Raw genomic sequence first — 25,648 nt, forward strand, 5'->3', positions numbered from 1 at the left:
GATTTTATCATTGAAGTATTTGGCCAGCTGGGCAGCAGAAGGACGGTTAGAAGGTGATCTAGTCACTGGATCTGTGCCGGATGCAGGGAACAATTACTAAAGAAACTGCAAACAGCACAAAACACAGCTGCAAGATTTATATTCGGCAGGAATTCCAATTATTGCCAATTATTTGATAATTGGTTGTTATTGGCCAGCTAACACTGATTGGCTCATTACTCAATTGAATAGCATGTGCAAACTGGCCGTGTGCGCAATTTAACACGCACTACTTGCCACGCCTTATATAGAATCCATCCCTATGTGTGGTGTAAAACCCAGCACATGAGCCTGCTAATAATATTACAACAGTAAAGCATTGTGGAGAGGCTTGTGAAGATTGAAGGAAAGGTGGATGGTGCAAAGTACAGAAAGATCCAGGAGGAAAGCCTGTTCCAGTCTGTCACATACCTGAACAAGACTGAATAGGCCAATGATACCAAGAACAAAGCAACAGCAAGGATGATATGGCTCAGCAAGAAGTGGATGTCCGAGTGATGCATTCAATGCCTAGACTTGAATCAAGTAGAAAATTTGCAACAAGATTTGAAGATAGAAGTCCATAGGTGATCTCCAAGCAGTTTTAAAGAGCTTGAGCTATTCTGCCAAGAAGAGTGAACAAAGCTGGTAGGCAGACACTTATCCTAAATGACTTATCATTTTTATTGCTTCAAAAAAGGCTTCTGCCCAGTCTTGTGTCAGGGGTGTTAATTCTTATACAATCAAGAATTTGGGGTTTCTTATTCTTACATTTAACTATTTGTAGAATTGTTCTTCCACTGTGAAAGTACAAAGGATGTTGTGCAGTTCAATACAAGAAAACTCCTACTTTAATATATTTTGAACTGTATTTTTTTCAGCAGCACAAGGTGATAGATGTAAAATGGTATGAAGACTTTTACAAGGCACTAATACAAGAGAGTCTGAGACACAGGGCAGATAATAGAAAAAATTCTGAGACTCAACTTTTTATTTTTTTTAAGTTAAACATTTTTAATTTACACACTGATAAAAGTCACGTATCCATAAAAAATAACAGGGTAAGTTTTGAGCAGGTGCAGTGACTACTACTGACACTTGCACTTTCCTTAATACATGTACTCAGTGCCACTATCCATATAGGTAGAGGCACTGAACATATGTGCAGTTTAGTGACTGTGTCATGCATAGGAATTTTGGTTTTGTTTTCAATTTTATTTTTTGGGGTTGGGGGTAATGTAAATAGTGCACACTTCAGAAAGGGTGTGTGGTATTAGTGCACACTATGGACCAAATTCTAAAAGTTAGGGAAACCAAAAGTAGGGGTGAACCACTCATTTCAAGGCTGGGTTCTGACAGTGTCTTGCTCTATACTGCGGAGTTTAAGAGTTCCAGTTTTCTACAGAGTTGTTTTTGCACCGACTCATATAAAATAACTTCCTTTGAGTAAGTGACCCCTGAGGTAGACGGGTGATTCCCATTGAAACACGGCCCCATGTCAGGTCTTAGAATGAGTGCTGCCTAATAAAGACTTGCATCTTACCCATCTGGCTGGAAGTGTCTTACTGGTTCACTCCTACTTTTGTTTTTTCTGTCCTACATGTAGGGGTTCCTTTTCCATTCTTCTTGGTTGTGTTCTGGCTGAAAGTTAGGGGCCATTTATAGAATACGCTTAGCACTGGTATCAGCAGGTAACTTTACACACAAGGATTTACACCATAAGAGCATAGGAATAGCCATAAAGGGTCAGACCAATGGTCCATCTGGCCCAGTATCCTGCTTCCAACAGTGGCCAATCCAGATCTCAAGTATCTGGCAGAAACCCAATTAGTAGCAACATTACATGCTACCAGTCCCAGGCCAAGCAGTGGCTTCCCCCATGTCCATCTCAATAACAGACTATGGACTTGTACAAACCTTTTTTAAACCCACATATGCTAACCATTGATACCATATCCACTAGCAAAGAGTTTCAGGCTTGGATTGTTTTTAAGGAATTATGTTTGTTTTTAAATTTTTAAGATGGTACTTGCCCTGAAGACGAATCTCAGTTGGTGAATTTGTTAATTTAGGACATCTTCCAGGTGATGCAATTAACTCATGTTACCTTTTCCTTCAACCAAAAGTATACAGTTTAAAGCTGTATTTTCTCAATCTTTTTTCTTTGGAGCAGTTTACTATTGGAACAATCTTCCTTCAAATTACGATCTATGAAAAGCTCTCTCTTATTTTGAAAAGCTTTGAAAATGTATTTTTTTATTGTGCTATTTTATTTCTTTTGTGACTTCTGATAACTGTGTCAGCTTCTATCTTTAATTTATGTAACTTATCTTGAATCTCATTTTGAGACAGTTGGCGAGAGATAAGTCTCTGATAACATAACATTTCCTTCTATTTGTTTTAAAAGTATTTCCATGTGACTTCATTGAGTGTCTCCTAGTCTTTTTACTTTTTGAGAGTAAAAGATCGATTCACTTTAACCCAGTCTACACCACTCAGGGTTTTGTAGACCTAAATATTATCCCCCCCCCCCCCCCTCAGCCATCTCTTTTCCAAGCTGAAGAGCCTTAACTTCTTTAGCCTTTTCTAATATGAGAGGAGTTTCACCCCTTTTATCATTTTGGTTCCTCTTCTTTGAACCTTTCCCAATATTACTGTATCTCTTTTGAGATATGGTGACCAGAATTGAAGGCAATACTCAAGGTGAGGTTTCACCATGGAGCGAAACAGAGGTCTTACCTTGCATCCATTTCCTAATAATTCCTAGCATCCTGTTTGCTTTTTTGGCCACTGTTGTACACTGGGCAGAAGATTTCAGCATATTGTCTACAATGACACCTAGATCTTTTTCTTGGATGCTGACTCCTAAGATGGATCCTAGCATCAGGTAACTATGATTTGGATTATTCTTCCCAATGTGCATCACTTTGCATTTGTCCACATTAAATTTCATCTGCCATTTGGATGCCCAGTTTTCCAATTTCCTAAGGAATCCTGCAATTTTTCACAGCCCACATGTGTTTTAACAACATTGAATATTTTTGTATCGTCTGCAAATTTAATCACCTCACTTGTTCTGATTTCCAGATCATTTATAAATATGGTAAATGGCACTGGTCCCAGTACAGATCCCTGTGGCACTCCAGTATTCACCCTCATCCATTAAGAAAAATAGCCTTTTAACCCTACCCTCTGTTTTTTGTCCAATAACCAATTCCTAATCCACAACATATCATTGCCTCCTTTAACATAGTAACATAGTAGATGACGGCAGAAAAAGACCCGCACGGTCCATCCAGTCTGCCCAACAAGATAAACTCATGTGTATACCTTACCTTGATTTGTACCTGTCTTTTTCAGGGCACAGACTGTATAAGTCTGGCCAGCACTATCCCCTCCTCCCAACCACCAGCCCCGCCTTCCACCACTGGCTCTGGCACAGACCGTATAAGTCTGCCCAGCACTATTCCCCGGCTCAGGGCACAGTCCGTATAAGTCTTCCCAGCACTATTCCCTGCCTCCCAACCACCAGTCCCGCCTCCCACCACCGGATCTGGCACAGACCGTATAAGTCTGCCCACCACTATCTTCGCCTCCCCACCACCAACCCCTCTTCCCCCCACTGGCTCCACTACCCAATTTCGGCTAAGCTTCTGAGGATCCATTCCTTCTGCACAGGATTCCTTTATGTATATCCCACGCATGTTTGAATTCCATTACCGTTTTCTTCGGTAATGACTAATTTTTTCAGGAGCCTCTCATGAGGAACTGTCAAAAGCTTTCTGAAAATCTAGAAACACTACATCAACCGACACACCTTTATCGACATGTTTAGTCACACCTTCAAAGAAATGAAGCAAATTGGTGAGGCAAGACTCCCTTTGGCTGAATCTATGCTGGCTTTGTCCTATTAAACCATGTTTATCTATGTGTTCCATAATGTGAAAACCCTGGTGTAAATCCTCGCTTCTAAATTAGGATGGAACTTCTTAATTCTATAACCGTGCGCATAAATTGTAGGAACACCCCTGATCCGCTCATGACCCTTCCATGGTTGTGTTCCCTTTTTGTAGCCACATGTAAAATGTATGTGCGGATCCCCGTGACTACAAATGTGCATGTAAATTTCAATTAATGCCAATACATATTAACAATGAAGAAACAAGCAGATCAAAATCTGATGAAGAGTGCAGTTTTATTACAATAGTCACCCAACATGGCCACATGTCACCCAAAGGCTGCATTAGGGTAAAAACTATTGGGGAAAAGAACAAGCTTTTCCCAAATAGTCAACAGAGTCGGGATTTGTTTGAATAAAAGACTCTTTTGGACTTCATAGTGTCTGCTTTGGTGTGACACCTAGTATCTCTTTTCTGGTCTGCTTTCCCAGTCAAAGCCAGGTTCCAAAAACAGTACAGCACTTCTTGTCTACAGGGTGGCAGCATATCCTCCACATTGGTTGGCAGATAAACTCATAGCATTTAAGGTATGATGTGATACTACATATGTATACTTGATCTTGATTTGGAGAAACGGGTGATATGATACAGATGTTCAAATATTTGAAAGGTATTACTCCGCAAACGAACCTTTTCCGTAGATGGGAAGGCAGTAGAACTAGAGGACATGAAATGAGATTGAAGGTGGGCAGACTCAAGAAAAATGTCAGGAAGTAAGAGAGTGGTGGATACTTGGAATGCCCTCCTACGGGAGGTGGTGGAGATGAAAACAGTAACGGAATTCAGAAATGCGTGGGATAAACATAAAGGAATCCTGTTCAGAAGGAATGGATCCTCAGAAGCTTAGCGGGGATTGGGTGGCAGAGGCGGTGGTGGGAGGCGGGGCTAGTGCTGGGCAGACTTCTATGGTCTGTGGCCTGAAATGGCAGATACAAATCAAGGTCAGGTATACAAATAAAGTAGCACATATGAGCTTATCTTGTTGGGCAGACTGGATGGACAATGCAGGTCTTTCTCTGCCATCATCTACTATGTTACTATGTATTTGTCTTTGCCATTTTCAGGGCTGTAGAAGTCTGCCCGGCACTGTCCTTGTTTTCCAGCTTCTGAAGTTGTCATTGAAGCCCAATTCCAACCCATCCAAATCTGTTCAGCCATGATCAGGGCACAGATCATAGAAGTCTGCCCAGCAGTGGCCTATCTGTCTAGCTTCGATCAGGACACAGACCATAGTACCAATAATTATTAGAAGTCAATTATCAGCCCTAATTGGCTCATTATTCAATTAATTGCATGCACAATTTTAAGTGCCATTTATAGATTTTTGAGATATCTGTGAGACATGTACCTAATTTTTTCAACATTTTCCATGTGTGCACTAATTTCCAATAGTATGTGTATGTGTGCATTATTTTCTGATGGAAGATGAAGAAGCAGACACAGTGGAAGATGAAGTTGCAAGTCTGTATTGGATAAGAAGACACCACATGGCCGACGTTTGCCCAACGGGGCTGCTTCAAGGACGATATAATATCTCAAGGAGTGATCCTGTCACTTTCCCCAAGGTAAGAAACCTGAGCAAGGTAGGAAACACAGAGCATGCAACATGATAGTGAATGAGCACACACCTCCTCTGTGTTGAATGCTCTGCATTTCCTGAGTGTTGGTTATTTTGGGCATCTTTTTGCCCTCTCTCTACAATAAAAGCTTGTAACTTCATTTTCCACCGTCTGCTTCTTCTTCCATTTTACTGGGACTAGCGGATCGTTTGCCCTTCTGCTTTTTAGGACACTATTTTCTGATGGTGCACACATGCCTGCACTGTTTTCCAAACGTGCACACCCTTTGCAAAGAGTAACACAGTCTTTGCAGTGTGTGCACACTTTACACACAGTGGAGGGACATTCTATATATGGCGCCTGGAAAATCCACTCAGAAACCATTTTTGTCTAAGCATATTCTAGAAGATTTATGCGAGGTATATAGAATATGCTTAGTTAATACCCCTGCACCTAAAACTACGCACATCCATTTACACCAAACGAAAATGAGACATAAATCCCTGCGCGTAGGTTTGGGCAGACTGGGCGATATTCTATAATGCTCGTAAATTTGGAAACGCCCATTTCTCCACCCATAATCATGCCCCTTTTAGATGTGCTTAGCGAGTAGTGTGCGTAAATTCTAATTATTGCCAATTAGTGCTCATTTTTGCTTTTTAAAATGCTGTTAACACTGATTGGCTTGTTAAGCCAATTAAGTTATGCGCATTGTTATGGAATATGCTTAGATTTAGGCATAGAACGCTTGGTGCAATATATAGAATCCAGCAGAGCATGTATGTGTGCACTACTAAAATAGTACACACTATTTATGACACAGCAAATTCCCCACCCCAAATTTTAGATTTTGTTCTTGTCATTTTGAGCTGAACCCCCCCCCCCCCCCCCCCCCAAATATTTTCTCATTTCAAATGAATGCATATCCATAGCTGGCAATATTCAGCAGGCCTAAACTAAATTGTTAAGTAGTTGAATATCACCAATGAACAGATAATTTTTAGGACAGCCTGTGGCCCTCCCCTAATTCAGCCCAAATAGGCAGTTTAGCAATTTAAATGGCCTGAAACTGTCTAACTTTTGAAAATGTATGGATAAGCAAACTAGGTGTTCACCAACCGCCAATGAACGTATAATTTGCTTTGAATGTCAGCCAAATGTTCATTTGATTTTTATGACCTGAACCAATTTTGGGGCCCTTATACTAAAGATCATTTGCATATGGGCTCAGCGTGTCTTTAGGCGGGACTTTCCTGTGTGCTAAGCCCAGATTCAACATGGAAGTATTTACAGCTTAAAAAAAAATTTTTTTGCCGTTCCCATGCTAATTTTTCCATTAACACACAGGACTTGAAAAAATTAATACAGGAGCACTTACCTGTCCAAAAAAATCTATTAAAAAACAATGCACAGTTGCACACAGAAAAGGGGATATTACTGCAAAATGGTTTAATACCATTTGTGCTTTTTCACGTATCAAGTGTATGTTAGGGTTAATGCCCTCTAGTAAACAGGCCCCTTTCATTTTATGCAAGTTAATCACAAAGGGGTCCTTTTACAAAGCTGTGGTAAAACGGGCCCAGTGGTAATGGCAGGGGTCGTTTTTCCCGTATGCCAGGGCCCTTTTTACCACAGCAAGTAAAAATCCCCTAAAAATAAAATGGCCATGCAGTACGATTACTCTTACCATATGGCAATGCGGCGGGGAGCACATACCGCCACCCATTGAGGTGGAGGTAAGGGCTCCTGTGTTAACCAGGCAGCACCGATTACCATCGGGTTAGCATTGTGGTAGTTCCAGGTTGCCACACGGCATCCCTCTCGTAAAAGGACCTCAAAATGTTATAACTAAGGAGGTATTTTACTAAAGTGCACTAGAATTTTTAGTTCATGCTAAACGCCGAGACACCTGTTATATTCCTATATTATATTCCTATGGGCAGTGTTTAGCGCCAGCTGATTTTTAACATGAGTTAAAAATTCTAGCGCACCTTAGTAAAAGACCCCCTAAGTTTGTTTAACTAAGATACTAAGATATTAAGGGCTGCTTTTACAAAGCTGCACTACAATTAGTGGCTCGCTGAATACAAAAACGCCCATTCAATCATCATGGGCTTCTTCACATTCAGCACATGCTAATCAGTAGCACCACTTTGTAAAAGGAGCACTAAGCTTAGAAACATGCCAAATCAAACAAATGGATTAGCATTTCACTTCCCTGTATTCAGCTGATGGCCATCACTGACTGAATTTGACCCTGATATTCAATGCCAGCCTAATCTGGTCACCAGCATTGAATATCCAGGTCACAGGTATCTGCCAGGACTTATCTGGGTACCAGTAATATTCAGACTGGTACCTGGGTAAATGCCTGGATTAAATTTTGCTGTCCTAACTTTATCTGGGCACTTAGGGGCCCTTTTACTAAAGGGTTGGCGCGGCAACAGGCTTGCCGTGTGCTAGACTGGAACTATCGCCGGGCTGCTGTAGGAGCCTGGCGGTAGTTCCCACCCTCAATGCTCGCCATTTCCGGCGCTACAAAAATATTTTAAATTTTTGTAGCACTGGTGCTTACCCGGTGGTAATCGGGCAGCACCCCACTCTGCCCTTCTACAGCCCTTGTGGGAGCCCTTACAGCCACCTCACTGGGTGTCAATAATTGCTCCCCCCCCCCCCCAAATGGCTGTGCTGCAAGTGGTTCACTAGCCACATGGCCATTTATTTTTGAAAAAAAAAAAAGACAGCCTTTTACCTGCTGTGGTAAAAGGAGGCCTCAGTGCATGTCAAAAACACGCACTGATGCTAGCACAGGCCCCCTTTTAGTTCAGCTTAGTAAAAGGACCCCTTAGTTAACAGATTGAATATCTCTGCTAACTGTCGCCACCCTGACTCTGCCCCCAGACAGCCCTAGTACTAACTGGATAGTGTCAGATTTACAGCAACACTATTCAGTGAAGTGCTGTTGAAAATCCAGGGGTGGCCTGTTCACCGTGATTTAACTGGGCAGGAGCCTGACCTACCCCATTAAATTGTTTTTAAATATCTACTCCTTATTTTCTAGCTATGAACTCATAAAACTGAGGAACCCACTGCAAGATGAACCATTCTTATCCAAAATACCAAATTTAAGGTGGCAAAATAAAATCAGGATCATGCTTTTAGATGATGATGTGCCGTGACTGAAATAATAATCACATTTTTTATATTAACAATCATCCAAAAACGGACTCGGTTTTTCAGACATCTGCTTGTAAACCTGGCAGGGCTGGGTGGGTTAGTGCATTTACACCCTGTGGGGAAGAAAAGGAAAAACCAAGCATTAACCATGCAGCCATAACTCTGTGGTCAGCTAGCATGCAGTATGGAAAGCAGCAGTAGAGAAAATCATACTCGGCTCAATCAGCATGGAAGACACTGGTAGCCGAGCATCAAGACACTGCTGAGAAAATAAGGAAATGCAGGAAAAAAAAAAGAACAAATTGAGGTTTATTTTTCCCTATTTTTTTACTCATGACATTCAGGGTGATGCACCGAGAGAAATATCTCACATGACTGACCCACTTACGGATCCCACAATTCAGAATAAACTAGCCTAGCGTAAGATCTAGTACACAGAAAAACAGTCCGGTCCAGGTCTGCTTTATTGCTTTGCAAATGCATAACCCTGCTAAAACAAAGTACTAACTAACCAAACACAGTGTGGTCAATAAACATGTATATTTCACACAGTTCAAAGTTTAGCTTTTATTTGGTTTTAAATTAAAAAAATAAAAATTTCTTTATTAAATAGGGAAATGTATCCTCCTGACTGATGATTACACATTACTCTACTCATTTTAACGTACTGTCAAAGGAAATAAAGTGTACTACCCAAACAACATCCCCCCTTTTTGTTTAGAAGTTGCTCAACAGTGGAAAAATTCAGCTAATCTGAAAAAAAAAAAAGGCTCAAGTGTCATAAATATTTGAATTGATTCTCTGGTGTTCCAATGCCCACTAAATCTATTTTTTTTCTCAACCTCAGCCCTTCATTTTGGGACATTAAACCACAGTGCTAATGTCATCGGCTTCTTCTGGTTTTTTTTGCCTGCTCGGCAGGGATTTCAAGTACTCGAGATGTCTTCTTGCATCCTCTTGATTCTGTCGGACATAATATACCACATAGGATATCACCATGGTGAACCAGCCAAACATGGTGACCAGCATGGCATAATCGGTAGTCTTTTTGGGAAGATTGCAGAGGTCAGCGTCATTGGCATTCGTAAGGAATGCTCTGCCAGCATGCTCATCTAACACCGAGGTCTTACAGATGACATTACTTGCTGTTTCATGGTTTGAAGCCATGCTCCTCAGAACCTGCTGCAGAGTACAGTCACAGTGCCAAGGGTTGTTTGCGATTCTGGCCCTAGCTTTTAAGTTGTTGAATGCATTTTTGTGCACGCTTTGGATCTGGTTGTCCGACAAGTCAAGCGTCTGTAAGGTTTCCGCCACCCCTTTGAAGGAATGTTCATCTATAAATTCAATACCATTTTTGGACAGATTGAGGACTTTCAGTTGATGCAAGTCTTTAAAAATGTCATTCGGGATGGATGTAATCTGATTGGAGTCCAAGTAAAGTAGAACTGTTTCAGGGGGAAGGTCTCTTGGAATTTCCTTAAGATTTGCATTACTACAGCTGACATTTAAACCTCCAGAATGAGAGCAAAGGCAGCCTTTTGGGCACATGCTGGCAGAATGAAAGCACAGTATCATGAGGACAAAGCTTTGTAAGAGCAGACACATGGAGAGAGAACGTGTTATCCACAGGTCTACCAAATGCATGCTGGGATGTCAGCATAATCACATGACCACTCTTCATTGACCCAGCTGTGGTAAGAGGTGATGATATGTAACCAAAACTTAGTCTTCTCTTTTCTTCAGATTTGCCAGGATACATAAAATAGCGTGTGCCTCTCTTCAGGATTGGCCTTCTCTTTTCAAAAGTATATCTAAAAGAAAAAGATATAGAACATCGGTTCACTTTTAAATAGATGCAGCAGCATAGTATCATATTTCATTTGAGGTAGACAAAGTTTTGATAATGACATAAGGTTACACATAATTCCAGCAAATCTATTAAAACTTCAGCAAAATCTACTGCCCTACCCTAGAAACAACTGTGCTGAGAAAAATAAAATAAAAATCTAATTAGTTTCCATCTCGGGGCCAGATTTACTAAGTCCATTCTGAGTCCATGAAAAAACCGCTTAGGGTCAAATTCTATATAAGGAATTAAGAGTTACATGCGTTATATTGGGCATGTGCCCAATTTAAAACATGCAAGTTAATTGAGTAATGAGCCAATTAGCACTGATAATTGGGTGATAACCAATTATCATTACTAATTGGCAATAAATTAGATTTATGAACATATCATATTCTATAATGATGTGTGTGTAAACCCTAACGTGTGTACGTATTTGGGGGCATAGATATGGGCATTTCTGGGGAGGGGGGTGCTTCCAAATGTTATATGCGTTGATTATAGAATATGGCCAAACTGTGCCTAATTGTAGGCACCTGAATTTAAGTCTGCTCATAGCAGGCCTAATTGCAAATGTCTACAGTTAGGTGCAGTTTATGCCTAAGCGTGATTCTGAAAAGGATGCATATTCTTTAAAGAATCGCACTAAGCGAGTTAAATTTTCAGCGATGATTTTTAGGCACTACTTATAGAATATATGTCTTAGGGGGCAATTCTCTAATGTTGTGCCTAGAGGTGGGTACCTATGTGCACTAGGTGCAATTCTATAAGATAGTGCCCAAGTGCCCTAGAGCCTAACTGCAAGGGAGGCGTCCACATGGCCGGAGCATGGGCGTGTCTACCAGGTAGGAACATAGTTTGTAGAATACAACTACATGTGTTACTAGGGGGTCCTTTTACCAAACTGCAGTAAAAAGGGCCCTGCGCTAGAGGCAGAGCCCTTTTTGCTGTGCACTGTGGCTCTTTTTACCGCAGCGGGTAAAAAGGCCAAAAAATAGTATGGCCTTACCACATGGCCATCCATTGAGGTGGTGTTAAGCAGGGGCGTAGCTAGGTGGGGCCACTCGGGCATAGGCCCCCACAAATGTAGCCCTGGTCCCTCTACTTTCATCCCCCCTGCTGCCGACCCTCCCCCGCCACTATTGACTCCCCTCTCGCCACTGCCATAACCCCCCGCCCCGCTGCCAGCAGGTACCTTTGCTGGAGGGGTTCCCAACCCCCGCCAGCCGAAGTCCTGTTCAGTGCTGGTCTCCGGTGCGTTGCTGATCTGGATTTTTGTTTCTGTGAGTCCTGACGTCCGCATGTAGGAATGTAGGAACGTGCAGGATGTCAGGACTCACAGAAACAGAATCCACATCAGTGAACGCGCCAGAGACCGGCGCTGAAGAGGACTTCGGCTGGTGGGGGTTGGGGACCCCCTTCAGCAAAGGTACCTGGCGGTGGCGGGTTGGCAGCAGCAGGAGGGGGGTCGATAGTAGCAGAGGAGGGCTGGCGGCAGCGGGGTCAAAATGGTGGTAGTGGGGGGTCGGCGGCACCGGGGGGGGGGCTAAAATGAGCCCCATCACCTCATGCTCTGGACCCCCCTCCTGCTGAAGTCTGGCTACACCCCTGGTGTTAAGGGCTCCCACGCTAACCCGGCAGTAACTGGGTAGTGTATGGCACTAACCGATTACTGCTGAGTTAGCGCCGTGCTGGAAAATATCAAGCTATTTTCCATAGTGCGGCAAATGGTCAAACCGGGGCTGGATTTACCGCTGGCACCCATGTTGGGCCGGTGGTAGTTTCAGATTAGCGTCCGGTAAGCCCGCATTGGGTTTACTGCCGCTCTGTAAAAGGGCATCTAGGTGCACCAACTTCTGCCTGCCATTGACATGGCATAACAGGGCGTGATTACACATGGACGTGCCAATGCTGACTTTACACTAGTATTCTCTAATGGAATCTTAGTGCCAAGTCTGTAATAGAATCTTGGCACCAAGCACATGGCTTTCGCCTAGACTGAGGCATCAATCTATAGAACTGCACCCTTAGTAATTAGACCCTAAGTGTATTAGATCCTTTGTATCATGACAAGTAGAGATACAAGTGACGTTTTTAAGAACTATCTCACCACATCCAAAACTTTTCCCGTGAAAGTATGATCCATCTTTCAGGTGGGGTGCTAAAATGAAGTTCCCTCTATCCACATCACTACATCTTAGCACACTTCGAAAACAAGTCATTTACTTCAGTCTGTTTCTGTGCACAATCAGATTCCCAGTTTATTGAAAAATCTATTGTACTCATTTGTCACTCTAAATGTCAGGTCTTATTCAGGACTTTACAAGGCAAATAGTGAAGAGTTCCAAATCTAAAGGGGTTTACAAGGTGTCAAAAGCAAATTGCACTGCTTGCGTAGGCTTTATTCCATTTAAAGAGACCAGGGCATACAATATAAACAAAACACTTTCCATAAACCACAAATTGCTTTTTACTAATGCTATCTGTACAATACCATTGCACATATCACACTTCTCGACAACATTTTATCAAACATGCAGCAGGCAACAAAAGAGAGGGTTCAAAAGTACACAAACAGCAAAAGAAAAAAGGCACAAAAGGGCTTTTTTTTTTAAATTTGCAATTCACAGTGTCTACTACAGAGGATTTATATTATGCAGTATTAGTGCTCAAGTTTTATTTATCATCATGTTAGGACTGTTCAAGTGAGCTGTTTGCTTGTTTTTTTTGCTTTCATTTTTGAGAGCATCAGGATTACTGGACCCCTGAGGCAGGCGTTTTCACACCGAAACGCGGCCCGTGTCGGGTCTTTATGAACAAAGGACTCCTATTTGTTTCCAGCCTTGAAGGCCCTTTTGTACTTTTTTTTCTTTTGCTATCAAACATCCAGCAGCAGTTCGCTTTCCCCTCAAGAAAAGTGCAGAGTTGAAATGATCATAAGCATTAGTGGGCTTGTAAGGTAATAAAAACGGTACTTCAATAATTCTTGTCAGAAAGCTTGTATTTCTCTATTTCCTGCTGACCTCTGATGGGTCATACAGAAGAAAGATTCACAGAGTGCAAAGTATGGTGAAAGGCAGCCAGCAGAAAGGAAGGAATTAAACTGGAAAATTCAAGATGTAAGAAAGAACACATCATTACAATAAAAATAATAATAAAAAAAAGCTTTAATTAGTGTTAAACTGTATTTTATTCATTTCTCCTCATTATCTCTGTGTTGATAAGTGTATTTTCTCATTGATCTAAATTTACATTTCTACATTCCTTTTATATTTTCATGTTTTAATGTTCCACACACATATATAAGTTTATGTTTTTATTTTTAATTTTTAATTATTATTTTTATTGTTGTTTTTATTACATTTGTATTTTGATGCATCTCTATGTATATTGTTTTATAGACCCCTGACGCAGGCCTTACGGCCGAAACACGTCACGTGTCGGGTCAATTCTGCTACTATTAATAAAGACCTTGTTCAGGAAGACACTCATTGTGAGAGGACTTTTTTGGATCCACTGTGTTTTTCCTTTCGTTGGTTTCCTTGTGGAGAGCTCACCTTCTGTGGGTGTTTGCTTCAAACTGTCTTTTCATAAATTCTACCCATTGAAATGATTATTTCTTGGAGAATGTATAAGTCTTGGAACAGAAGAGCTCTGTAGAGACATTGTAGAATGGTCCACATCCATTTTGGCAGCCTCTGTGCTGCTCAGGAGGCACAGGGTCAACAACAAAGAATGTATATCATCTGTCATGCACACCTGAAGGAAGGACCTGATCTGGTGACCTGTCATCCTCTCCCATTGAGGCTATATTTTTAGGGCTTTGTGTCAGCAGGATATGAACAACACTGCAATCATTAACAGCAATTCAATAGAGATTGTAGGATGGCTGGTGGACATGCGGATTGCTTACTCTCTTGTGAAGGTAGCAAACCTCACACACTAGCTGGACAAGATTTTAGAGAAGACTGGGGGGGAACCAAATCTCATTGAGTACCAATGATAAAGGAAGACTGCTGCTAAATGTATGCTTCTAGGTAGGAAACCGTCTCTTCATGTTCAAATGTACAGCGCTGCGTACGTCTTGTACCGCTATAGAAATGATAAGTAGTAGTAGTAATTAAGAACCATCAGAAAAATAGAAATGTAGAAAATTATGGCAGATAAAGACCACATGACCTATCTAGCTTGCCTATCCACATAATCTACTAATCTCTGCTATCCTTTTCTCTTTTTTTTAGAGATCCTCTGTGCTTGTCCCATGCTTTCTTGAATTCAGAAACTGTCTTTGTCTCCTCCAGCTCCACCTGGAGGCTTTTCAACACATCTACTACTCTTTCTGTAAAGAAATATTTTCTTACATTACCCCTGAGTCTGCCCCCTTTCACCTTCATCCTATGCCCTCTTATTCCAGAGCTTCCTTTCAATTTAAAGAGACTTGCCTCTTGTGCATTTTTGCCATGGAGGTATTTAAATGTCTCCTTCATATCTCCTCCTCCCACCTTTCTTCCAAAATATACAAATTCAGATCTTTTAGTCTGTCCCCATACACTTTATGATGAAGGCCACTGACCATTTTAGTAGCCATTCTCTGGGCAGACTCCATCCTGTTTGCATCTTTTTGAACGTTTGGTACAAAGTATTCTAAATCAGGTCTCACCAAAGACTTACATAGAGATGGTATCACCTCCTTTTTTCTGCTGGTCATTTTTCTCCCTATGCACTTAAGCATATTTTTAGTTTCTGTCATCAACACTTCTGTCTGTCTGGCCACATTAAGATCATGAGGTGCCATCACATCTTGGACCTTTTCTTCTTTCATGCACAGAAGTAAGTCACACCATATAAGACTAGATTCAGTAAATTGTGCCGCTAAATCGTCACATAAAACTTATGAGCCCTGTTTACGAAGGTGCGCTAGTGGTTTTAGCACATGCACAAAATTAGCACAAGCTGTGTAAGGTGCCCATAGGAATATTGTGGGCGCCTACACAGTTAGCGTGTGCTAAAAACGCTAACGCGCCTCTAGCGTGGCTTAGTAAACAGGGCCCTACATGTTGAGCGGTAATCTATAAAGGGTACCTGCACTTTACAGAATACTGCCTAAGTGCCTGATCCACGCCTAACTTAAGACACCTGCATTTACGCCTGTTGAAAGCAGGTGTAAATGCTGGTGCCTAAATTTGTTGTGGATCTGGCGTATTCTGTAAGAATCCACATAATTCACAGGAATACCCTTGAAATGCCTCCTAAACATGCTCCTCCAATAAAATATGTGTCCTAGGATTTATGAGCGGATTGTTATTGTTGCTGATTGGATCATTAATCAGTTAAGTTGTGCGCACAATTGGCAATGCATGCTGATTTGTGCATGCAACTTTAGTTGCCATATATAGAATCCAGGGAATATTACAGGACTCCCTCCAGCCCAAATGCACGACCCTACATCTTAGCTATTCACACCATCTGGGGAATGTACCCTATTGTAGATTTCAGTATCATCGGCCAAGGGGCAAACATAATGAGATACAATGGGTCAATATTCACAGCGATTTAGCCAGACAGAAATGGCTCTTGGCCAGTTAAATCATCTGTTCAGGTTAACCACATAAATAGGAGCACATAGACATCAGTCCTATCTTTATGTGGTAACCCATTGCCAGGTATGTGCTGAGTCTACACTTAACTACCTATGTGTTAGGTGACTGCAGAAACCTGTAAATCAATGCCGGTGCCCAGACATGACCTGGCACTGAATTTCCAGGTTTAATGCCAGAGGTGGTCAGCAAAATGCTAAGCGATGCTGGCTTAATATCAGGTCCAATATTGCTTAAAAAATGTTTTTAAAAAACCAGACCAACAATTAGTCCTTGCAGCACATTACCGGTAATGCCATTTTCCTCAAAGTGAACCCCATTTACAACTACTCTTTGTTGCCTCCCATTTTACAAATTGCTCCTAGTTTCATGTGCAGGGCTCTAGAAGTAGACTAAGCTCCAGAGTTTAAATACATCAATGGACAATAGAAACATAGAAACATGACGGCAGATAAGGGCCAAATGACCCATCCAGTCTGCCCTTCCTCAGTAACCACTAACTCCTCCTTTTCCTAAGGGATCCCACATGCCTGTCCCACGTTTCCTCAAATTCTGACACACTCTTCATCTCCACTACCTCCACTGTGAGGCCATTCCATGCATCTGCCACCCCTTCCGTGAACGAGTATTTTCTTAGATTCCTCCTAAGCGTATTTCCTCTCAACTCCTTCCTATGTCCTCTCATTCCAGGATTTTCCTTCATTTGAAAATGGCTCATCTCCTGTACATTGATGCCACTGAAGTATTTAAACATCTCATCATATCCCCTCTCTCCCACCTCCCTTCCAGTGTATACGTGTTGAGGTTCATAAGCCTGTCCCCATATGGTGCACAGAAGAAGGCTTAGATTCATTAGAAATTGGGGAACCTCTTGGAAAGGGAGGGGGAGGGGAGCTAATCAAGTGGAATGGGCTCCTCCTTAACCAAAATGGAACTTGGTTGCTAGCAGTAAATTAGAAAGGAGTTGGAACATTTTTTTTTTAAACTAGATCTTGGGGAAAGCCTACTGTCACCCAGGAGTGGAGTGCTTAGTTCAGAGCAGGGTATACATAAAGGATTTGTGTTCTTTTGCTCTAAGGGGACTTTAATTTTCCCCCTTTCAATGATTATTTATTTATTTGTTACATTTGTACCCCACATTTTCCCACCTATTTGCAGGCTCAATATGGCCTACATAGTACCATGAGGCGATAGCCATCTGTAGTGATGAAACAAATACAGATTATAGAAGAAAAAAAGACATTTATACGTCTGACACTAAGGATGCAGAAAAACTGACTCCAAATTACCTGAATCAATTGCTACTAAGCAAGTTGCAGAAACAAATAAAAATGACACACTTAAGAGGCAAGTTTATTCATTAATTTAGATTTAGCTCACACCTTTTTCATTAATAGCTCAGGGTAAGTTAGTGTCAAGTATAATAGGTATTTCCTTGTCCCCAGAGGGCTCACAATTTTTTCTACCTGAGGCAATGGAGGGTTGTGACTTGCCCAAGGTGCAGCAGTGAAACTTGAAGTTTTTTTGTTTTTTTTTTTAATTAAGAACTGGTTGACAGACAGATGCCAGAGGGTGGTGGTTAATGGAATTCACTTGAAGGAAAGATGAGTAGAAGAGTCCCTCAAAAATCAGTGCTGGGGCCAATGCTGGCTTAATAAGCGACATTGTTGAAGGGTTAGTAGGTAAGGTTTGCCTTTTTGTGGATGATACCAAGACTTGAAGCAGAGTGGAGGAGTGGAAAACATGAAAAAGGATTTGCAAAAGTTAGAATGGTCTAATGTTTGGCAATTAAAATTCAATGCAAAGAAGTGCAGAATGATGCACTCAAGGAGTAGAAATGTGCTAGGAGGTGAGAGGCCGATATGCACAGACAGGGAGAGAGGCATTGGGGTGATAGTATCTGAAGGTGATGAAACAGTGTGACAAGGTGGTGGCTGTAGCCAGAAGGATGCTAGGCTGAATAGAGAGAGGTGTAACCAGCAGAATAAAGGAGGTGTTGATGCCCCCTGTAGAAATCATTGGTGAGGCACCACTTGGAGTACTGTGTTCAATTTTGGAGGCCATATCTTGCTAAGGATGTAAAAAGACATGAAGCGGTCCAGAGGAAGGTGACAAAAATGGTATAGGGCTTGAGCCAAAAGACATATGAGAAGAGAATGGAAGATCTGAATAGGAAGGACGGGGAAGGTACGATACAAATGTTTAAATATTTGAAATGTATTAATATAGAAACAAATATTTTCCAGAGAAAGGAAAACAGAAAAGCATAAATTGAGGTTGTGGGGAGGTGAGGTAACATCAGGAAATTCTGTTTCATGGAGAGGGTAGTTGATGCCTGGAATGCCCTCCCGAGGGAGGTGGTGGAAACAAAATGGTGACAGAATTCAAAAATGTGAGGGATGAACACAGAGGATCTCTAATTAGAAAATGAACAGTATAAAAAAACCCAAAACTTAAATGGTTGCATGTGTGGTTTGAATGTCGAGTGGCGCTTAGTTGGTGACTCCAGCTGTGATGAACTAAGGCAAGTGATGAGCATGCTTGTATGGTTTGGTCCCATATACGGCAATCTGGCTTAGGATGGGCTGGAGAGGGCTTCAACAGAAACTACAGACAGTGGCCAGACAGAAATTTACAGTTTAGGTCCCGCAAACGACAAGATGGATTTGGCTAGGTTGGAGTGGGCTTCGATGGCCATTTCAGTAGTTGGAACCCAAGGACAGGAACGGGCAGACTTCTACAGTCTATGTCCCAGAAATGCCAAAGAGAAAGAGTATTTTATATCACATTCATTGTTGGTTTAATCATTACTTGATAATGAGTGTGACTGTTGGGCAGACCGGATGGACCATTCAGGTCTTTATCTGCTGTCATTTACTATGTTACTATGTTATATATCACCTACTGAAGTGATGTTTATTCAGGTTTCCTGGTTGCTAAGCCAATGCTCTAACCACTAGGCTACTCTTCCGTGCCAGGATTAGGCAGGATTTGCACATGAAAACACTGATTTCCATATGTAAATCACTCTCCATGTACAAATGGCAATTTTAGAATGCTTAACCAAAAAATAAGGTAGAACCCCGATACTGTCCCGTCAATATTTATAAAGTAAATCTCCAGAGTTCACTTAAGGTCTAACTCCAGCAAGTCTTCACTATAGGAGGAAAATGCCTTACGAAGATCGAAAGTTGCTACAAGCAACAAGAGCAGGGCTGCTTCATCATCAGCTTTTTAAAAAGGCATTAAAATCCTCCTGAAAAACTCAAAACTATTTTTCTCTATGTTGTAGGAGAATATTTAGCTATACAACTGCAAAAATATATTCCACAAAATTATATTCCACAGTGGTAATATGAAGAGTCACTTAGCTTCAAACCGGTCTACCTTGCTCTCCTCTTATTCAAACTGCTGGACCTCTTATTCAAACACACATGTTGCCTGGCTCAAAGGATTTTGAGGAGTCATTGGAATATCTTGAAAACTCTTCCAGTTTTTGCTAATTTCAGGATAAGATTTGCCTACAGCCGAGGCCAGAATTTAAAGGAACTCATGTGCCCGTCTTTACTGCCCCCTTTGAGCAAGGCAACATGTGTGTTCAGAGGACACAGATGATGCAATGACTGTGTGATGTGCCCCCCTTGATGATCGAAATGGATACATTTATGCACCCTCGAACGCATCGTGGGTACTGCTTGTGAGTGAATACAGATTGTAAGTCAGAATACGTTGTGTACTGTATCCGATGCCCATGTGACAGACTGTATGTGGGGCAAACCTCATATCAGCTGTTCACATGATTGGTTGAACACAAAAGTGCCATCAAAACCCTCAAGTCTACATCCCCGTTTACAGAACACTGTAATGCGGCACAGCATCCTTTTAGATCTTTACGATGCTGAGTACTGTAACAAATTTCTGAACCCCCTGTAAGAAGAGGGGGTGGTGACAAGAAATGTTTCCTTCTTCAAAAGGAACAGCAGTGGATTTTCCGGCTAAATTCACTGACCCCAGAAGCTCTTAATGCAAAAGTGGAATGGTGTCACTTTTTAAAAATAATAATAAGAAAAGACATCAGCTGTTTTCTGTTCACACTGTTACTAGGTTGGGTTGCATTGAGTTATGGCTCTTTAAGATGTTGAAACGATTGATTGCTGCTGTTCAGAACGTCTGACGTCAGCCCTATATAAGAATGCCATTTTCTGTGGCGCACTGTCTTCCTTCTGAGAAGAGATATGCGATGCTCTCTCCATGTATGTGGGATATTTGAAATCTTGGGAAGTAGACCGAAGGAACTTTCTGAATGCTCACCCCGTGTTTCCTCTCCTTTTTTTTACTTTAAATTTGACCCTTGAACCCTGAAGCAGGCGACGAAACGCTGACCACCGTAGGTTACAGTCCAGCAGTTTGAATAAGAGGAGAGCAAGGAAGACCGGTTTGAAGCTAAGTGAATCTTCATATTATCACTGTGGAATATAATTCTGTGGAATATATTTTTGCAGTTGTATAGCTAAATATTCTCCCACAACGAAAAGGGTGCCCAAGTTTTCCTGAGGACGTCCTCGCAGGATGTCCTGGCGAAGGGGCGAAGAAACTCGTATTATCAAAATAAGATGGGCGTCCATCTTTTGTTTCGATAATACGGTCGGGGATGCCCAAATCGCGAACTTTAGGTCGACCTTAGAGACGGTCACCCTTAGAGATGGTTGTCCCCGATTTTTGCCGATAAAGGAAACTGATGACGCCCGTCTCAGAAACGACAAAATCCACGCCATTTGGTTGTGGGAGGAGCCAGTATTCGTAGTGTACTGGTCCCCCTGACATGCCAAGACACCAACCGGGCACCCTGGGGGCACTGCAGTGGACTTCAGAAATTGCTCCCAGGTGCATAGCTCCATTACCTTGTATGCTGAGCCCCCCCCAAAACCCACTCCCCACAACTATACACCATTACCATAGCCCTAAGGGGTGAAGGGGGGCACAGATGTGGGTACAGTGAGTTTCTAGTGGGTTTTGAAGGGCTCACATTTACCACCACAAGTGTAACAGGTAGGGGGGGTGGGCCTGGGTCCACCTGCCTGAAGTGCACTGAACCCACTAAAACTGCTCCAGGGATTTGCATACTGCTGTCATGAAGCTGGGTATGCTATTTGAGGCTGGCATAGAGGCTGGAAAAATATTTAAAACATTTTTTTTGATGGTGGGAGGGGGTTAGTGACCACTGGGGGAGTAAGGGGCGGTCATCCCCGATTCCCTCCGGTGGTCATCTGGTCATTTAGGACACATTTTTGTGGCTTGGTTGTAAGAAAAAAAAAGGACCAGGTAAAGTCGTCCAAGTGTTCGTCAAGGACGCCCTTCTTTTTTCCATTATCGGTCGAGGACACCCATGTGTTAGGCACGCCTCAGTCCCACCTTTGCTATGCCTCCGACACGCCCCCATGAACTTTGGTCGTCCCTGCAACGGAAAGCAGTTGAGGATGCCCAAAATCGGCTTTCGATTATGCCGATTTGGGCGACCCTGTGAGAAGGATGCCCATCTTGCGATTTGTGTCGAAAGATGGGCGCCCTTCTCTTTCGAAAATAAGCCTGTTTGTGTTCAAGAACAGATAAGATCATGGAGACAAGAATGAGCATTCTCTCTATTCTTGCCTTGTGTCACCAACAACCCCTTCATACTGGTGACCAGCTTCCACTACACTATCCCACAGTTCCTGGAGGAGAAGCTGTAGCTCTTACCTGAGCAGAAGATGGTGCAGGGGCTACATCTAGGAATATGGAGTTGGATGGTTGCAAGGATGGGTAGGCCCTCCAATTGGAAGACTAATCTCCTTACCTCCATCCTCATCTACTAGGGACAAAATGAAAGGTAGTAGTATAGGGGACAAATATAGAAGGAGGGCCTAAAACAAAAATGGAGGCAGATGGAAAGAGGCCCAGTAGTGGGACAGTCTCAGAAGCAGGATAGTGTGAAAGGGATAGCAGGAAAAGGAGTGGGCTGCCATGTTCTGAGCTGAGAATGCAAGGCCGACCATGAGTCGGCCAAGGTACAAAGGTATGGGTGAGAAAGGGGAGGGAGGTCAGCAGGGAATAGGCAACATGAAGGGGACAGTTTTGGAAGCTGGCAGTGAATCCTTTGTGACAGTAAAAATGGTAAAATGTCTGAATTAAGTGCTCTTTGAGAGGTGGCATGTGTATGCTAGATACTGTAAGTCCATGGAGAGAAAAGCAAGAGAGGAGACATTATGAGAAGCCTTCTAGTGAGCAGAGGTGTTAGCATGCTTTGTGTGTTGAGATGGGCTATAAAGGAAGCGTAATTCAAATATACAAACATGAATCAAGACACAGGGACAGCACTGTCTGAAGGCATGGTGCAATAAGGTCAGTCCTGGATATCCCATAAAACAGGGGTCCTTGAGGTCCACACCCCAACCTGGTTTTCAGGCTTTCCACAATGAATTTGTATGAGATCTATTTGCATGCAATGGAAACAGTAAATGCAAATAGATCTCATACATATTAATTGTGGAAATCCTGAAACCCAGGCTTGATTGTGGACCTCAAGGACTCGATTTGAGGATCCCTGCCATAAAATATGCTAAGGGAGTACTGCATGTGCGTGTCCTGCAATAGGTGTACTGACCTTTCTCCTGCTCCATTTGGTTCTGCACCTCATGCAGTCAGGCTATGCAATGCAGCCACAGATAGCAGGCCCTCTTCTTCAGATCTTCTGTCTATAAAGGAGAGAGAAAGATTTTTCAGTCAAAGGAGATCCTTTAGGGAATGTAGTGGCCCTTATTCAAATCTTGTTTCTGCCTCCCTAGACCTCTGTTGCAATATAGTATGCCCTCCTGCTGAGTCCATTGGCCATGTCTGCAGTAAGACCATCCTGTGGAGACCTAGCCAGTTCCTTACAACCTTTTTCCTGCAAACTGAAAGATCCTCACAGGCTACTGCAATCTTATTTTGGCTGTGACCAACACACCAATAAGGTATACAGAGCAAAGTGTGCCTACTGGGTAGCTGTGTACCTATGCAGAACAATAGTTTCATCTTGGCCCTCACAAGCACTGCACTCTACCCAAACTACATAGCTTATATCTTCCAGACTTGGCTCGTGGCTTGCTGGTCTCGCAGCTGGCCTAACACAGGTAAACGTTTTTACGCCTGGGTTTCTACAACAGGGTGAGGATTTACAAGAAACAACACAGGAAACAGCAATGTTATTTTAACACGAAATGATAGGAAATCCCCCAATAGTTCGGCAATATCCATTTAGTTTAGACCTGCTATGGCTGCCTATTGCTACTATGCAGATTTGACCTACTACCCTCACTCTGCCCTTTTTTACACGGATAGTATCAGGCTATTTAGTGATCTAAACAGATTAAATTCTCTGTGTATTTTTGCATAATATATGGATAAGTGAGTTGTGCATTCACCTGCCTCCAGTGAGCATATAACCTGCTTATAATATTGACCCAATGTATTACTAGATAGCTCATCTGTGCTATCCAATTACTCTGTCTGTGTTGCTAGGGATATACTCCGGCTGTCAGCCACAACATGTGATCGCCTGCAAGGCATCTCTCTCTCACTCTGCTGTCATCTACTAGATTAAGCTTTTTACTCTCATATTATACCAGACTTCTTTCAAAATTAAAGGGATCTTTCACTGATTTTTTTTGTCATTGCTTCTCAGAGAAAATATGAAATTCTAATCACGTTTATCAGGCAGCTCACATAAAAATATAACAGTTTGAATGAAGACATAAATGTGAATGTATTCCACTATTAGGAACACCATGAAAGAAGCCTCTACAGTAACATCGTATGGTTATTAATGCCTTCATTCAAATATTTTTTATATTCCTGCTGTCTGGGAAATTGTGATTAAAATGGCACCTTCTCAAAACTGAAAACCACTTCATAGTGAAGCTTTTAATTGGCTTTAAATTAAAAACAATAACATTTCATCATTAAATAATAAAAACGGCATCCTAACCGACTGCATATTATTCTGCTTGTTTATCCTATTTTTCATCATAGTTCACTCGCCATCTTCAAGCATCACATTAACACCCCTGCTGTGATCAATGTCTCATATACTTGTCTTAAAAGCCATCACTAACATCTAGGCTCTGGGAGAAACAAGAATGGCACAATGAGAAGGGAATCCAAGTACAATCAGAAGGGTTGGTACGTACAGAAAGCAAGGGCAGTGTTCCCAACAATGTTCCCCAAATCTCAGGAAAAACAAACCAACCTTCAATTGGTGTGAGAAAATGTTTTCTGAACAGAAATGCAAGCACTTTGATTGTTTATAATCGCTGATGGATTGTTTACAAATTGCTTTGATTTTTTTGTGATGGGATATTCTGGGAAGAACATGATCAGACAGAGAAAAAAATGTCATTTACAACTCCATTGCATCTGAAAAGGCTTTTTTTTGTTTGTTATATTTGTACCCTGTGCTTTCCCACTCATGGTAGGCTCAATGTGGCTTACATGGGGCAATGGAGGGTTAAGTGACTTGCCTGTGCCTGAAGTGGGAATTGAACTCAGTTCTTCAGTACCAAAGTCCACCACCCTAACCACTAGGCCACTCCTCCACTCCACACAATGTAAATACTGTTTGTTTATGAGATTCTTGATATACTGCCTCAGGGCCCTAGCAAGCTACACAGGGTGCAAGGGAATCTGGGGCGTGAAATCATGCCCTTTTCATTGGCTTCCCTTGCAAAGTGGGCAAGGTGGGGGTGCATCGCACAGGGCACGCACTGGACTTGCTATGCTCCTGCACTGCCTTTCTGTGGTACAACCAAAGTGGTTTACATACTGCATACAGGTACTTTCTCTGTCCCCAGTGGACTCACAATCTGTTTTGTTCCTGGGACAATGGAGGGTACAATGCCATTAAGTGGCACAAATGCACCCACTGAATAACACAATGAACCACATTAAACCATGTAATCAAACTGCACATGAAATAACATTCAAATAATATCGGACCTTTTACTCAAAAGGCTGCAATGTGACAAATCTTGAAAGAAATATGATCATTAAAAGTGTGTGTGCCAGCTGTAGAAATATGACTGCTTCCAGGATATCGCTTCGTGTCTTATTTGAATACTGTTTAATCCTGTAAGCCACCTTGAGCTTCATTTGGAAAGATGGGTAAAAATCCAAATTAGTGCTAGGCCAAGTAGGATCTACAATTTCAGTTTCTCGGCAGTAAATATGGCCTTTTACTGCTGTAATACTTGAACAGCTCTCTTTCTGTGTTAATTCTCAACAATCATTTCTTTGCAGACTTATAGCTACAGTTACTGAAGTGTGCTACTGTGACAGCATACATTAATATTATTAAAATATATTATTAGTAACTAGGTCCCACTGCATGACCTGGGACCTGCAATAAAACATGAGTGTAACTCAAGATGTATATTATTAATGCTTATTTTCATATTACACACATTTCAAATACATTTTTTT

General features: G+C 41.9%; 1 protein-coding gene and 1 long non-coding RNA gene across 2 annotated transcripts in view; one reads left to right on the forward strand and one right to left on the reverse strand.

Annotated features, from left to right (window-relative positions):
* Positions 1-1,522: 1,522 nt before the first annotated feature.
* LOC115460190 lies at positions 1,523-4,299 on the forward strand. Its single transcript, XR_003940402.1, has 3 exons — positions 1,523-1,602; positions 2,518-2,523; positions 4,288-4,299. It is a non-coding gene; the product is annotated as an uncharacterized LOC115460190 (long non-coding RNA).
* A 4,641-nt stretch (positions 4,300-8,940) lies between these two features.
* LRRC3B (leucine rich repeat containing 3B) overlaps positions 8,941-25,648 on the reverse strand; it is a 154,420-nt gene continuing 137,712 nt past the window's right edge. The window contains exons 2-3 of the mRNA XM_030205753.1: positions 22,797-22,887; positions 8,941-10,524 (exon numbers count right to left, since the gene is read on the reverse strand). Coding sequence (XP_030061613.1) covers positions 9,578-10,357 — 780 coding nt within the window. The 5' untranslated portion in view covers positions 10,358-10,524; positions 22,797-22,887 and the 3' untranslated portion in view covers positions 8,941-9,577. The remainder of the gene's footprint in view (positions 10,525-22,796; positions 22,888-25,648) is intronic.

The sequence above is a fragment of the Microcaecilia unicolor genome, chromosome 1, assembly GCF_901765095.1.
Source record: "Microcaecilia unicolor chromosome 1, aMicUni1.1, whole genome shotgun sequence".
NCBI lineage: Eukaryota > Metazoa > Chordata > Amphibia > Gymnophiona > Siphonopidae > Microcaecilia > Microcaecilia unicolor.